At 32.0% G+C, this 17,443-nt stretch overlaps 1 protein-coding gene across 3 annotated transcripts in view; it reads left to right on the plus strand.

Annotated features, from left to right (window-relative positions):
- LOC140450190 (1-phosphatidylinositol 4,5-bisphosphate phosphodiesterase gamma-1-like) overlaps positions 1-17,443 on the plus strand; it is a 196,276-nt gene that overhangs the window by 152,760 nt on the left and 26,073 nt on the right. For 2 of the 3 annotated variants that reach the window (XM_072543651.1, XM_072543649.1), the window contains exon 15: positions 686-7,093. In XM_072543651.1, coding sequence (XP_072399752.1) covers positions 686-802 — 117 coding nt within the window. In that variant the 3' untranslated portion in view covers positions 803-7,093. Of the gene's footprint in view, positions 1-685; positions 7,094-17,443 lie in introns of those variants that run through there. The other variant, XR_011951982.1, reaches the window with a different exon arrangement.

Below are 17,443 nucleotides of genomic sequence, written 5' to 3' on the forward strand. Positions count from 1 at the left end.
ATGAATTTGTGGCTATGGCACCCATATATGGGTTTACATCTTTCCAAAATTAAATTATATGTTGACTCTAGGTCGATGACAATGGATACATTTAATACTTGAGAAGCTACATGTCTCTCTGTTCGGTTTTTAACAGGTCGTTCTTGTCAGTTAAGACGACACAAACTAACTGTCTGTGGTTGGTTTTCCTCATTTCTCAAGCCCAATATTGGGCTTACTAGAAATTTTAAGGGGACAAACCTTTCGAACTAGTTTAAGTGTAAAAGCAGAACGTAGTGCTATTGTGTGTGTTGCATTATTGTTTTCAAATTGCATAAGGAGATGCCATAGGGTAAAATCTTCGAGTAAGATGAGTAAAATCAGTAGTTGTTTGTCTTCGCATTATTTAGGGCGAATAAAAGAGATCGTCTTCTTCTTATGGTGCCACTTTTCGGAATCGTTACAGATATTTTAATCTTTGATGGTGCCACCCACGACAACTCAATGTAAATGCAGCCAAACCATCACGGAGGTTTCTTAACCATAAAATCCTTCATCTTCCTCTCGACCACAACTGAAAAAGATAATGAGATCTTGTTAATTGTGGTTTCCCACATGGATTTGTAATTGAGTCGTTTGATATAAATATTTTGAATGTTTGAGTTTTAAAATTTACTTTATTTACTAAAGCAATTGTCTGTTTTAGGTTACCTGCTTGAGGACAGGATACCGAAGCGTGTGGCTGAAAAACGCTTACAGTGAAGATCTAGAACTGTCATCTTTATTGATACACATCAGCATAAAGACGGCCTCCACCATTTAATCATTTTTGTATCAAAGATCGATGGTGGTTTATTTGTTGACATATCATGTGTAACGTCCTGTATGTTGGGATTTAACATGTGCGTATTTATTGTAAGAAAACTATTTTGTAGACCCCAGTGATGAACACAGTTATTTGTTGAATATTTTTTAGAATCATATATGACTAGACACAGAAGGCATGTAGAATACATGTGTGGATTATGTAACGTGACTCAGTAATGAGATAAAGTAACTTCATATCTACCTATAAAATTTATTCAAATGTTATTTGCACGGACAGCACAGGCAAACCATCTTTACACAAAGAAAATATATTTTCAATAAAGAAAATCAGTGTAAAATAAGCTTTTGATGCTTCTTTGTATTTGCAGCAGCTGTCATTTCTTCTAATGTGGGTTTTTGGTGGATGCGACCTTTATCAAATTTTCCTTTTGAATTTCAATCGTAATATATTGTTTAAAAAATGTAAAAAAAACGTAATGTCGCTGCGTTCCACATTTATTTTACAACATTGATAGTTAAAAACTTTTAGTGGATGTATCTTTTTCTAAATGTGCCTATCTTCTAAAGATGTTGGCGACCACATTGACCCATCTTATTCTATTCACAGCAGCTCGAAATAAATCAGTTGACGTTAGACCAGTCCACTACCTAAGATTGGCCAGCCAGGATATACGTCTACGTCCAGAGCCTCTCTGACTCTCAATCTTGCCTTGTAGAATCAACTGTAAAAGTCGGTATTTAGTATTACGCACGATGTGGCCGAAGTAAGCCAATTTTCTGTTCTTTACGGGTTAATAATTGAAGACACAAGTGCATAAAGTATCTATGTAACATAAACAACTTTTCAAGTAAAATGAATTCAAAGTTTTTTAATTAGAACTTTTTTATTAATAAGCCTAGAATGATACAATTTTGAAGAAACTTAGACCTTAAAGTACACTTTTTAATAATGATAATTTAACAATAATAATTCACAACTAAAGAAAAATATTTAATTATAAATGTACATAAATCCTTTATTCCCTAAGTAACTTAGGCAAACATTTTTAATTCAAAATGCATAAAGGATACAAGAAACAATAAAACGATGTAAAACCAAATGTTATTTCTAATTCGTTCTTCTTTTTTTTATTTTTTTATTTATTTCATTTTCGATTTCTGCGCCTTCTTTATTTTCCCATAGACGAGTATAAAAATGTCTATAAGTTTCCTCTATAAAACAAAGTTGTTATTTTAAATTATTAATTTTTTCAACGGACAGAGTATTCGTTTTGTTTGGTATAACTTCTAATACAAAACCTTCTCCTGAATTCGCCCTTACATTTTTTATTATATCCACTTTTAAGAACGGCGTGTTTGGGTCTAAGGAGTTTTTGTAGTAATATTCACCGTAGCTATCCACACGTATCCATTTGATATCATCTCTAAAATTTATTTTATCTCCACAGCAATTCTTTTTTCTATTTAATAAGTGTAATTTATTTTCTATGTCTGCTATATTTTTAAAATGGTCGGTCATATGTATAATAACAGAACCTTTTTTACTTGATTCTCTTATAATATCTCTATATTGATCTGCGGCATATATGGTCTCAACTTTTCGTAATTTCTTTTCAATTATTCCAAAATATCTATCAGAATCTAAAAAGGAATGCCCTACTTCTGGAAATTTATGGTCTATTATCTTCACGTATCCCTTTAAAATTAAGTACTGATATAGGCATATTAGGTTAAAATTTTTGTTCTGCCCTGCACACGAGTCAGACCATATGAGAAGATGGTTTATTTCTTTCTTTCTGCTTATTAAAAGTTGCACAAATGTGTGCAAGCTACTGCCAACTTCAAGACTGCCCTTCGTTGCTACATCTTCGGTCCAATTAAAAAAGTAGGCTTTGGCGTTATTGAGTGGATTCCAAAATTATAGGACCACATCTGCCTCAAATAAAATGCCTTAGAAGTAGTAAGGCGTGGTAAAGGCATGGTCTGTTGAAGGTCCATGGTTAAATAGCATATTTCTTTATTATTATGTGCCCGTTCTCCATCGACTTTTTGTTGCTCAAAAGCAAATTTAAATTTTTCTTTGTGGATCTCATCCCCTAAATTGGCATCGCACATACTGCATGTATCACTTTTGGGCTGGCCAAAAGACAAATTAAATTCTGATGAAAAAATGTGCGTATAAAAACTTTTTGAAACCAAAAACCGTTTGTCCATCTTAGTTTCTTGAACATATTCTTGATACAATTCATGCAGTTTTGTTATATTTAACAAGGGAGACAAATACATTTTATTGGCATTTTTGTTTCGCGAATAGTGTGACTGTTCTGCAGGAAAAGAAAGAATGTGTCCTTTTACAGCATCAACCACATCTTTTTCTATTTTATTTGGTCTAGAATTATGATGCCCCCTTTGATCTGGTGAAGGAGCTGTAGTCCCTGATTTTAATTGATTCTGAATGAGTTGCCCCTTTTTATTTGATATTTGGTAAAGGGAGATAAAGGCAGTCTTACAGACAGTTTTGATACGTGTCTGACACGTTATTGTGTAACCAAATGTATATGATTTATTTTTACTAATGTTTTTTCTATGGCGATTAACTGGCATAATCGAAACAGATTTAAAAAGTAATGAGTTTTTTGCATTTTGATCTAATGCGTAAAACGAAATATTGTTTCCCTATCAAACTTGTTAAATTGCTCATCACATTTCTTTTCGCAATTTTCTTTTTTGCATAAAGATCCTAATTCGGGACTTTTGCTTGGCATCTCTTTTTTACTTTTTAATGACATGTATGTCTCACCTCTCTGTCTCGCTAAGGCAGTCTTATTCTTCTTCCATGTTTCAGGACGGCGTTTCCTTATTCTTGATTTTTTTTCTGGCAAATTGAATACCTTTCTCTTAACATTATGTCTAGATATTAAAAGACTTTCCTTCCTGTCCAATAGATTTTCAGTATTTTCATGTTGAGTTATAAGTAAAACTGAATCTTCTGCTGTGACATGTGGTACTGATACGGGATGACTTTCATCCTCACAATGAGAATCTTCAAAACTTTCGCTCGAATCAGTACTATCCGGATTGTAGTCGTCTGAAGTATATTGTGGAGAAATTACTTCATCTTCAGATATAGAATCTACAATTTAAAATTTTGTTTAAACATATAGGGTAGGTAGGTTACTTTATAATTTTTATCTGTAGACCAAAACCTTTAAACAATTTAATTTTAGAATGAATATTTACCGTTAAATGTATCTTGCAACTCCGGTGAAGATATCTGCTTTTCATGCAGGATATTCTCGATTCTTGGTGGAGTTTTATCTTGTTCAGGTAAAGTTTCGGCAATATCTACGACAATAAAGTTATACTTAATCTCTTTTTATCTGATCAAGTTGTTCTACAATGTTTAAATAATAAAAACATTGCTCAAAACAAGTTTTATGCAGGTATTTTGTTACCGTTCCGGTAAACTCTTAACCTCAAATTAATATTAAGAAGCATATTTTAGTAAAAAACAAGATTTATTATTAATTCAACATACCTTCATACTGTTTTTGTCCCAGATTAAGTAAAAGTCTACTTCTTGCTGACATTTTCGCAACTTATTTCACTATTTTCACTATAAAAGTACACAGTACGATTTTAGATGTAAAGAACAACATAACCTAACTTTAGGGATCTATGTAACATGACATGACAACAGCAATCCGTTTGGTCAGACATAAAAGATCTATGTACAATATTGAGCACATGGATCTTTTATGCACTTTTGTAATAAAATATTGCTTGGTACATAGATCCTTTATCCCCTAAATAAATCGATGCTAAACGTTTTTAAGCCAAATAAATCTTACGAAGCAAATTTAGGGGTTAAAACAGACCTACTGAGCCTAAAAACTGATTTTTTTTAAAAATGTTACATAGATCCTTTATGCACTTGTGTCTTCAATTTCTTTGTCTTTTATTGGCCTCTAGAGAATAGTTATATTACTTGTGTGGTGTATATATGAGACCCTTAACATACGTCGGTAGCACAACATTTTAAATACCTCTAATCGTTTTATGGCATCTTCTGTAAGGCTCCAACTTTCTACTCCATAGACCCTAAAGACGTAACATCTAAGAATTCTTATGCGTATATTGATCCTTAAAGATACGTTGCATCTTCCTAAGGCCGTTGAAAGAGCTTCTGGCTTTTTCAATACGAGTTTTTATTTCGTAGCTGTAATCCCAAGTATCCTTAATATTGCAGCCCAAATAACATATGTTTTCCACTCTTTCTCATGGTTCATCGCTTATTGTAATTTGGGCGTTTATGTTGGTGTTCTTACTAATGATCATTTGTGGAAGTATATAGTTACTTTATTACATCATTGTTCAAGCATTTATGTATAACGAACGCAATACAAAATAGTTTCTTTAAAAGAATAAGTTTTATTGTGTTATATTTGTTTATTGGAAATTTTATTGTTGTAAGATTGTAAAGATATCCCCTGTGTACTATTTTAGCACTAAGAATTTCTCTATAGAGTGACTAAAAGCGTATAACATGTCTCTTTTGTTGTTATACTTTATATGTTTAAAGAATCTTATTTATGTGGCTAAGATAATATTTATGAACGTCTGTGTTATATATAAGATGAGTTATTTTAACCGAGTATATTAAAATGATATATAATTAATAAAATATAGGAAGAAAATATTTAAAAGTCTTAATTGTATAGTAGATTTAGTAAATATTTTTTGCTATGTTGGTTGACTTTTATCCAACTGTCAGTGGCTGGAAATTACTATACAACCAAAGCATACGTGCTCATAGCCAATATTTAAACCAAAGAAATATTCACATGCAGTTAATTAACAAAATAAAATTACACTCCCATTATTCATGATTATTATTCTTTTTTTCGATGAAAGCAGTCTGGGACAATAAGTTTATTTAATCTAATAATATCGAGAGGTAAGAATTTTTGGGTTGTATGTTTCCGACAATGAACTGTCAAAATATTCCCAAGCTGAGCGAACGGACTTTCACAATGTAACATCAAATCAAACTCATACTTTATCTATCATTATATGTGTTCGAATGCCGTTTGGACTAATAGGTGTTTGGTGACAAAAATTTAGGAATCAGTACTTGACTTGTTTTATTTGCGAATTAGTTCCAGAGTTATCAGAAACATGTGGTAGTTAGTCTGTACCCCATTATTGTACTGTACAATATAGTAAACTCAGATATTGTCCGGTCTAGCATTTATCGATGTTTCTTTGATACCTGGACAATCAGATAAATTTGTTTTCAATATATGTCTCCTCTTTGCATCTTCATTATTTGCTCTCTTAAATATTTTCATACCGAAATACAACACACATACTAGCATGTTGCCCATGAGTGTATATGATTAAACATGTGGAATACAGTTGGAATCGTGTATATGTGGCAATAGAAAAGATTAATGTGTTTAATAATTTTAATTTTTTTAGGATATTGCTGAGTGTCTCAGGAGTTAATTTTATAGTTGTAGTCTGTGCTATTGCCACTATGTGTTTGATTTCTTCTTCACACCCTTCTTTTTAGGGTATTTAGGGATCTGAGATAGTTAAACCTATTGATCACTTCGAAATAAGAAATGTGTTTGATGTCGGACGCATTGCAGTCTATTACCATTATTTGGGTCTTTTTCTTGTTCAGCATAAGACTAATAATTAAATATACTTTATATTTGACGTTTCGATTTCCACCTCGTAAGTCATTCTCAAAATACAACTAATGGGTTTCTTTTAAGTATCTTATATCATATCACCATTATCATAAGAAAACAACATATCTTGTGCATAAAAGCATACGGTAACTTTTTGTCTTTATTTTTACATGTGGCAGACCGTGATGCTCGATTTAAAATCTGTTTTACCTATTCAGGTATTAATGATGCAAAAGTAAAGATTCACTGTCCATTCATTGCCGAAACTATGTGAAAAATAACGTCATACATTTGTATCAGAAATGGGAATCGGTCAATAATTTCTTTTTTTTTTAATTCTATTGTGCTAGCAGTGAAATATTTAGCATTCTTGTGATAACTCATCTTATATAATATCATATTTATAATTAATAAGAAATGTGACTGCCAAACTAAATAAATAAACATATCTTTCATTACTACCAGTAAAAGAAAAACTAAATTGTTTATTCTGGAATAAGAATATTAAAAGTATAAATTTGATTAAAGATTTTTAACAACTCCAACAATTTTAACCCCTTTGACGGTAATATATAAGCGCTTATGCGTGCCATAAATGTATCGAGATATTTTTTGTATATTATGGATATATATATATATATATATATATATATATATATATATATATATATATATATATATATATATATATATATATATTACAGGGTGTGCCACGACGAGCTTACACTATCTATATATCGGAAACGAAACGACTTACGATATTTATGAAAATTTGTTTGTGGGGAATACAAGTTATGACGAACTTAAAGAAAATATATATTATAGACTCTGTTAAATATAAATTAGATCTGGAAGATATACACTGGTTACTTATTTTATTTTAACTTCATTTATAAGATTTAAAGAAAAGATAAAAACATAAGGGATTTAAAAAAAACCAAAAAAATTCTTCCTGGTGAAGATTCGAACCCCGGTCACTAGAGTGCTACAGCTCGTACAGCTTTTGAAAAATCAAATATCTGTCGAAATGCATTAACAGCTTCTAAAATTCGGTTTATTGTTAAATTAAAATTTAGATTGTTATTCTGCCATTTCAGAAAAACTGTAATTGTTCATTTTCAATTTAATTAATTCAAACACAACATCACATGAACAATTAAATCACTATCAAGATAGAGAACATAGCAACAATTTACCTACTCGAATAATAAACTTGATATCTGTATAATTGTATTATTTTAGCTTGACAGTTAAAAAAGTGGCTGTCTTCTAAAAAAAAATGATTTTACAAACAAATACCAAAAGACAAAAAAGTTGTTAAATAGTTATTTCATTCTATTGACGTCCCGTTTTTAATCCAGTATTACACTCCAGAAAATTTGGAGGGAGGGAAGGTTTGGGGACTCGTTTAAAATCTAGAAAAATCGGGAAAAACATTTTTCGCTAATTCGGTTTTATTGGCTATGGCATGCTAAAGTTTTCATAACAAAAATTCAACCGTTTTGGAGCAATATTAAAAAATTCGGTTTTATTTTGTAAATTTAAGACTACTTAAACTACGAGAAAACGAATATCTTTAGTATTTTACAGGATAAAATCACTGGCCCCTAAAAAGAATAAAACAATATAAGTATTTTTTAACTTCGTAAATAAATTCAATGATTTTTGGATGAATTTTGAAATAACCCTGATAAAAACAACAACTAAATACCTTGAAATATAGAAAAAAGTCATTAAAGTTTTAATCAAACAATGACAACATACCCTTAAAACATGAACATTAAGAGTAAATATCTTGATACTTTGATATTCTTTCCTCACAAATTCATAAACAACAAATAATACCAATCGCACAGCATGAATTTTCATTGCCAAAAGTCCTTATTTACTCTTCAAACATTTAAAAAAACCAATATTTCTAACTTTATGTGACACACAGGAATTAAATGTTTGGAAAGGTTTCCTAAGCCTAGCCCATTGTGACGTTAGAGCTTAAGTAGTCCATTGTAGCGAGTGACTCATATTTTCAACGTAGACCTTTGTGAGTAGAGTTGAAAGTAAGTCATAGGCGTGCGGTTATTATTAAAAAAATAATCAGGATTTTATAAAGAATTAATAGTCATTAAAATTATTTTCTTATTTTATAGTTGTCTTAGGTGAAGAAATTAATCCTTGTTAAATATATTTTTTGGGAGAAACCCTTTATCTGTTCTGATTCAAGGATTAAATTTAAACCCTATTCTCAAATGAGATTTAATGACATGGAATTAAAAAACTGGTTCGTCTAGTAACTTTAAATAGGCTCAAATAAAAACTAGCATTATATATATATATATATATATATATATATATATATATATATATATATATATATATATATATATATAATGTTAGTATGTATATATCTAATCTGAGTTATCTATGTCATCTTCAGATTCATTAGGAGCATCTTCGCCTAGATCCACAACTACTGGTTTCAAAGTAATTGCAATGGAGTTATCAAGATTCCACATATTCTGCTCTTCTTTCATTACATGCTGTTCCATTTTATCCACGACTTTGAGATCACATTGCTGATGGCATTATTAAGCATATTTTTTACATCAACTAATTTGAAAGTAACATTGTCCTTTCAACTTCATTTTTTATTTGAGCCCATTAAGTTTTATTGGGTTTAACTCACAATGGTATTGCGGCAATCGAACTACAATTATAACTCGTTTTCACGCCATTTCATCTACTACATATTTATTATATTTATCTTTATGACACCGTACTAAGTTTAGTAACTGGATTTTCAAAATTGGTTCATTGAATTTAAGATTTTTTTTAGTAACCTAATTTGCAATCTTGTTTTCCTCCATTTAGTGGTTGGTAACTGTTCTACACGCCGGCAGTGATATGGAGCGTTATCCATAACAATAACAGATACTGGTTCAATTTCTAACAGAATATCTGAAAACCATTTTTCATACTGATCTGCATCCATTTCCTCATGGTATTCTTCAGTCTTTTTAGAAACAAATGCATTTAAACCACCTTCAGCAAATACTGAGTCGCTACCAATATGGCTAATAATAAGGCGTTTTTCTTTTCAGATGGGGCTTTTAAACATGTCAACAAACCATCTAATAAAGCTTCTCGTTTTTTTTTTACATTCAATTTTGCCAAATTGTTGTCACAGTATGTCCTTCATTTAACCATGTTTCATCTGTATAATGTTTTTTTCCATCTCTTCGAAATTCTGCTATTTGTTTCAGATACTTTCTGCGCCATAAAATGATTTTTTCTTTTCCAATAAGGGTACTATTCCCGTTTCTCTTTAAAATACCTAAAGTTCATTTTATGTAAAATACGTAACAAAACACTTCTTGATATTTTTGGAATATTTTCATTAGATTGAAGAGAAGAATTTTTTTTTTGTTGCTAATTTATTTTTGAAATAAAATGGCCTGTTTAATTATATTATCCAATTTTATTTGTTTCCTTCCTCTTATCTCAACCTTCAAAGTAATATCATTTGTTTCGTCGGCTGTTTTAATTACTCTGTACACACTAGCTTCGGAAACTTTTGTCAAAATACTACATAATGTAACTACATCGCTTACATTCATATTTTTGTTCTCTGGCTCGAAGTTCTTCAAACACATTTCCGATCACAGTTTTTTCTACGGGTATTAATTGTGACGTTTCTTTTTGATATAAGGTTCACTATTACTACTAGTCATATTTGTTATTTGTCACCAAATTGAATTAAACTAAATTACTCACAATTTACAAAAAGTAAATGTAAAAGCCCCTTCATCTAATAATACTACAATAAATTATGTTTTCTGCTGTATGAAACCAGTGTCAGCGCGCTTATGAAACCGACTTACTGATAACAGACAATAAAAGCTAGCCGAACAATTGCGTTGTTGTCAGTTACATCGCCTTAATTTGCGACGACATTGTTGATCTCAGACATTATCTACCGTTAGAGAAAGATATAAACTAAAACATTGCAGATAACTTTAAGTTTAATCACACACGCTGATAACGTTACATTCCTTGTACCTAAGTATTTTGCAAAACATTTGAACAGTTTAAAAAAAGACCAGTCAAATTATTGATATGTATTTCATGTAAAATTAGATTTCTTCTATCTGAACGTATATTCTTTGAACAGTCAGAAGAAGGTTTTTGTCAATGTTTAAGAGATTAGACAGATTCTGCAATAATCCAATAATTTATTTATTAAATAATAATTAAATTTTCTTTTGTCGGTGTTCCAACAACAAAAATTATTTTTTCTAAAGGGTAAACGTCAAATTTTACTGTCATATAAAAAAACCATTAAAACATGAGTCACTCGCTACAGTTGTAGTTCTTTACTGTAAGCGATTTTCTAGACTCGTCTTTCTTAGGGCAGCAAATTCTACATTTCCTAGTAGGTAGTGTCTCTTTTTTGAGTGGAACCGTCCCGTTTTCTAACTACTGCTCTGATTCACACGATGATTTTCTATAAATTTTTTTGAATTCAACTCGGGCCTGACGACCTGAGTCGGTCTCGTTTTTGCCGATGTAGGATAATCCTCGATTTACCAGTAAACCCGAGTACGGAGAAACTTACTTCGGATTTACCGTTAAAGGGGTTAAGTTTGTAGAAATTATTTGTGGTGAATATTATTATTAATATTCTCCACAAATTATTAGAAATTATTTGTACTACAAAATTAGGTTTGTATTTTCATTAATAAATTGTTAGAAACATTCTTCTCGTCGAGAATGAATATTTGTATTTGAAACGCAATAAAAGACAGTTTTAAGACTGAAATAAATAGAAAGTGAATAATTTAAAGATGTTATTGATTCTGCACACGCACATGCCCGTTATCGCGTGTAAAAAATCACACAAAAAATACAGCAATAACTCTCAGGTGTATAAAAAGAATACAACAAATTTTATTCTTAAATTTACTATTTGATTTTATTAATTTTTTTAGTCGAGTAGCAGGAAAATTATTTCGAAGTTTATACACATTATACGAGAGAAAGCAAAATTATTTATAGGGCGAAAGGAGGAAAATGTAGTAAAGGGTATCATTTTCAGATATTATTTTTAAATTTTTCATGAAAAAATAATTCAACACCCTCTACTGGCAACGTTAACATTAATATGATGAGAGAGTCAGTTAATACAGATATGCCTATATAAATATCTAAATTTATTGATTTCCTTTGAAACTTACCAGCCTAATTGTAGTTTTTTTCTAAGAGATGACGCTCGTTCATCCTATCGCCTGTAGGCATACTCTGAATTATTCTTATAGGGTGTAAAGTGGAGTATACAGCTTTTGACTCTGTTCTATTTGTTGGGTTCCTTGTGCTTTCTTAGTTTTACATATTTTGTAGCATCTTCTCATATTCTTCTTTCTGTTTTATAATTGTAACAATAGTCCTTTCTTCTTGATGTACCATTTCCTTTCAGAACATTGTTTACTATCATAGCTATATTAATTTTATTCAATAGCATTCTTGTATCAATACCATATCAATCTCGCAAGTTATTTCAACCATGAAGTGTTTCTTCGCTATGGACTGCGTTTGCCTGCTATTTTCCCTTGCGTAATATTTTGTAGCAATCTATATTTGGGATCTCTCATTATGTTCGAAGTACTCCAATTTTCTCTTCTTGATGCTTTTTATAATCCCAGTAGTCTTGTTGAGACGTTCTAGTATTAGTATTATATTCTTCGCTACCCCGGGATAGTAAGGCTTTTAGATCATTTAGGCTGGTTGCTAGTAACACAGTGTCATCGGCGTAGCGGATATTATTGATGTATTCACCGTTTACTCGGATTCCCATCTCTAGGTTTGTGAGGGGCTTCAGTAAAAGTTTCCTCAGAATATATATTGAAAAGAGTCGGCTAGAGCACCACAGCCTTGCCTTACTCCTCGCATGATCTCCACTTGGTCGGTCAGCTGGTCTTCGACCTTGACTTGAACATGCTGGTTCAATATAAATTCATGATGATCCGAATGTCCTTCTCAGCAAAATCCTACTCTTTGTAGGGCGGCGACCATCTTCTGGTGCTGACAACGGTCAAATGCCTTGGCGCAGTCAATAAAACAAATATAGACATCACAACTGACATCGCGGCATCTCTGAAGTAAGACTTGTAAGGTGAAAAGTGCTTCACGAGTACCCATGGAATTGCGGAATCCAAATTGCATTTCACCGACATTTTCTTCGCATTTCTTGTAAATTCTGGCCTGTATGATTTTAAGAAAAATCTTAAGTGCATGACTCATAAAGCTGATAGTTCGGAAATCTTCGCACGTTTTCGCAGATCGTTTTTTTGGTGGTGTATTGAGAACTGCCCGAAAAACATGAGATTAATGGTACTATTCTGAAAATGACAAATTCTGAAAACAAATTCTAACTTAATTTTGTATTTAAAAAGTTCACTCAAAATTCAAATTCCCAAATGTAAACATCATTGCGTGAACATGAAAATCAAAAGTAACTTTATATTTATAAGTAAATACAATACCGATATACCAAGTGTTTTATCGAAGGAAAAAAAGTTAAATTTCTATTAACTAACAGAACTTTCATAATATATGAAAAAATATCTTATCGATTACCTTGAGTGTGAACTTAACGTGGTGCTTTCTGCGTCTGAATATATTAAAATTGATTATATGTTACTATTTATTATATTGTCCAACTTGTACATTGAAGACTCGATTTTTTGTCCAGCATTTATACAGATTTATGATACATAGCTGGAGTAATATTAGTGCCTCTTGAGTTGTTTATTTGAAAGTGTTATTTTGTCTGCTACATAATTTTAGATTCATTAGGCTTGTTTTTGGCGTTTGCTATTTTATATTTAACAATTTTTATGTATTCCCTTTTTATTGGTTGAGGATTGAGATAAGTTGTACTTTTAACATTGTTTTCTTAAAATGTATATCTTTGGATCGCGAAATGGTAGTTGATTTTTTCCATCCTCTTTGAAAGATGTGATGCATTGTCTCATACGATGACTAAGTCGTCTTCTAATTTGGACAGTATAGTCGATAATTAGTTCGAAAAAGAGTATCCTTATTTTTTGACGGTAGTTGCAATTTTTTTTACCCGAACGCCACAAAGCTCATCTATCAGGTGGAGTGAAAATCTTCCAAAAGACTATAGAGAGCCATATCCCCGATAGCATCAAGGCATGACTCGGCGTGTGTTGGATTCGGATTGAGTAACAAAGATCTCTTTTTAGGCAAAACGCCAGCCGATTCGCCTACCAACTAAAAACAACGCCTTCTCTTCTCCAGTGATCACCCGGTACAAGTTCTCTGCGAACGTAACTTCAGGTGTGTCGATGTGCCACTTACTTTCATCTAGAAATTCTGAGCGGCTTAAGTCAGCCCCCGTTGCCTTGTAATGTACGTTCTAACATTTATTTTCCCTTACTGATCTTTGTGACGATCCGAACCGTATCGCTAAAAGTCATACCATCCATGGAGGATCTTCAGGTCATCTCTTGTTTTCTTAATGCAGAACGTATACTAGAAGAACCATGTCTCGTTAGGAATGCCGCCTGCGATTTAGTCCATTTCTTAGCTGCTAGCAGACCTTAGCGCATATTCATCCAATAGACATCTTGCTATTTGCTTGACCGGATATCCTTTGCCAGATAGCTATGTTATTTTTGGATCCAGTCCCTTCGCCGGACGCGGGCAATGCTTTTTGGCATTCCTAAGATCAGCTCTGGGCCGAACTGTTTTGTAACTGTGTCAGTTGGATAAGTTCAGCCAAATTGGATTTCGGTTTTAAGGTTTTTAACATTTCCTTTATTTTTACATCAAAATATTGGACTTGTAATTACGGCTAGTTTTTACCCATAATGTTTAATGAGCGATAGACCAATATGAGAGACGATATAAGCGGAGCACGTGCTTATCACGTCCCACTTGTTTTGACTTGGGAATTTGAATTTTGAGGTAACTATGTACTGTTTTTTTTATATATGCCATTTTGTAAGACAAAAGTGATTTTTTCTTTATGTCTCTAAAATGCTTGCCCATATTTATTCTGTTTGTGTTTTCTGTTGACAATTGTATTTATCAATATAAAAGAAATGAATGTTCAGAACACGAATTAGTCAATTTATGTCGTAATAGCAATATAGGTTTAGGATCTAAACAAAAATTTTTATATATTTGTCACGCTACCATTTAAAATTATTTATTTTTAAATGTTTGTTTTTATTAACGAATTTATACATATCAATCAAATCAATAAAACTGTGTATTTAGTACTATTTATAGTCCAGTCATCAGATATGTGATCTCTAGGAACTAGATGAAAAGCTAAATTTTGATGAGAATCGATTTACCAAGAGTCTGTACGCCGTAGAAAAAAATGTCTCAAATAAGAAATGTAGCTGAGATGATTTTGAACAAAAATGTCTAGCAGCACTTTTGTGTTGAATGAAGAGTTCTCTCAGAGACAACGCTTGAAGCAACCGGCGATTTTGAATGTCAGTTACACGCGCGAAATCAATTTTTTAAACAAAATTTGTATCAACTCGACGGTAAAAATTCGATATCTTTTGATCAAAGTGTGCTATCAATAAAAATTAAAATGCGTTCCTCCCCTACGAGAGAGGTTTTAGGTTAGGGGGAAGCCCGGCGGTCAAGTAACAAGCTTTTTTTGCATCTTTTTTGGTATCCCAAAATTGACATTCTAAGCAAAATTCAGCTTGTTCGTATGATTTTTAGAGATTGAGTGTCATTTTCGTCTCTGACGACTGGATTATTAATGAAAGATAACTGGTAGATATTGTAACTGAACCAAATCTACATGTATTACATATCTTATTGATTCCTTAAATTTTATTCAATAGGTTTTATAAAGACGTATTTTCTAAAAAAAAAACGTATTTTCTAAAAAAGAAACTTTTTATGCTGATTTTAAAAGTTATTTTTAATTGTATTAAGGAATTATGTCGAAGGTTTAAAATTTAACAATATTTATATGAAATTATTTCTTTTGCAATTAACACATTCCTTTTGAGAATTCCTTAATATATTCCCTCGTCATCTTTATTTTATGATTATGTCAAGAAAGTTTTAGAAAACTCAAATCTAAACTATTTTGAAATATGTAAACAAAATATCTCAAGATATAACATATTTCCTAACGGTAACTGCTTTTGTGGTTCATTAAAATACATCAGTAGACATAACATATACCATTTTGAACTATATACTGAAATACTATGAAATTAAATTTGAAAGTACATAGACCTAAAAAATAATGAAATAATGTACTTTAGCCTTTTCGGTGCTGCATACTTATTACAAGTATTTAAGTTCCGCGGTACTAATACGAAGCACTTTTATAAAAGTTTTATGGAAAATCATTAATTATTGAGTGCTAACAACTTGTTTTCTAGTGTTGTTTGGTATGATCATATTTATTCGTTAGAAAAATAAGCGATTGGATGAAGCCGAAGTGCTACAACTGATTTAAGAGGCTAATGAGGTTGAGTTGTTTGGAAGAAAACGATATTGAGATGTAAACCAATAATATTGATTATAGATCTGAAGATAGCGAAGACAGATAACAAGCAGTCATCATCATCATCATGCAACCTCTTCTGTCCACTGCTGGACATAGGTCTCTCCCATTTTTCGCCACTCTTCACGGTTCTGTGCTTCTTGTTGCCATTTCTTGAATATTCGTCCAATGTCGTCCATCCAGCGTGTTGGTGGTCGTCCTCTGCTGCGTTTGTCTTCTCTTGGGCGCCAGTCAATTAATTTTCTTGTCCATGTTGTGTCTTTCAGTCTCGCTATGTGATCTGCCCAATTCCATTTCAGCTTGGCTATACGTTCGACGACATCACTGATACCTGTTCTTTTCCTTAAGTCTTGATTCCTTATTTTGTCTTTTTTTGTCACGTCGAGAATTGATCTTTCCATGCGCCTTTGTGCCACTCGCATTTTTAGTGCTGTTGTTTTTGTGAGCGTGAGAGTTTCTGCTCCGTATGTCATAACAGGAAGAACGCATTGGTCAAATGTCTTCCGTTTAATAGCTATCGGGATGTTGCTCTTAAAGATGTCTCTTAGTGAACCATACGCCGCCCAAGCAAGTGTTATTCGTCGTTGAAATTCGCAGGTCTGGTTGTCCTTGCCCATTCTGATTTCATGACAAAGATATATGTACATTTCTGTCAATTCTACCACTTGATTTTGGATGATTAGGTGTTCGCTGGGAACTAAATTTGTCATAAATTTGATCTTACTGATGTTCATTTTTAGACCTATTGTTGAAGATACGTTTTCTAATTCTTGTACCATTTGTTGTGCTTCACCCAGATCTTCGGTAATAAGTACTATGTCGTCGGCAAAACGCAGATGATTGAGCATTTCTCCATCTATTTTTATTCCTCTATTTTCCCACTTTAGCATTTTAAGGCGTATTCGAGGACCGTTATAAATAATTTAGGTGAGAGAGTGTCGCCCTGTCTCACACCTCGCTTGATATGATTGGTATATCAAATAACAAGAAGTATAACTCATAAATTTGAATGGAGCACTAATAATTTATCCCCTAAAATGTTTGTTTTTGAAGAATTACATATGAACTTCAATTGTGAAATCAATGAATTTATTGTATCAAAAGATTTTAAGTATCTGGGAATTTATATCGAGTCGTACCTGTCGTTTGCCTTCCATATTGATGATTGGTTTCTAGAGCTCCGAGATTGTTGGGTTTATTAAAAAATTTATTAGAGATTTTAATAAAATCTATGCAGTCCGTTTTCTATATTGTTCCCTTGTTAAAAATATCTTGGAGTATGTCTCTTCGATCGGGAATCCACGCTATTATTGCTATATCCAGTCATGACCTATGGGGTGGAAACTATGACTCTAAATAGGACTACGGC

Source organism: Diabrotica undecimpunctata, chromosome 9 (genome assembly GCF_040954645.1).
Source record: "Diabrotica undecimpunctata isolate CICGRU chromosome 9, icDiaUnde3, whole genome shotgun sequence".
NCBI lineage: Eukaryota > Metazoa > Arthropoda > Insecta > Coleoptera > Chrysomelidae > Diabrotica > Diabrotica undecimpunctata.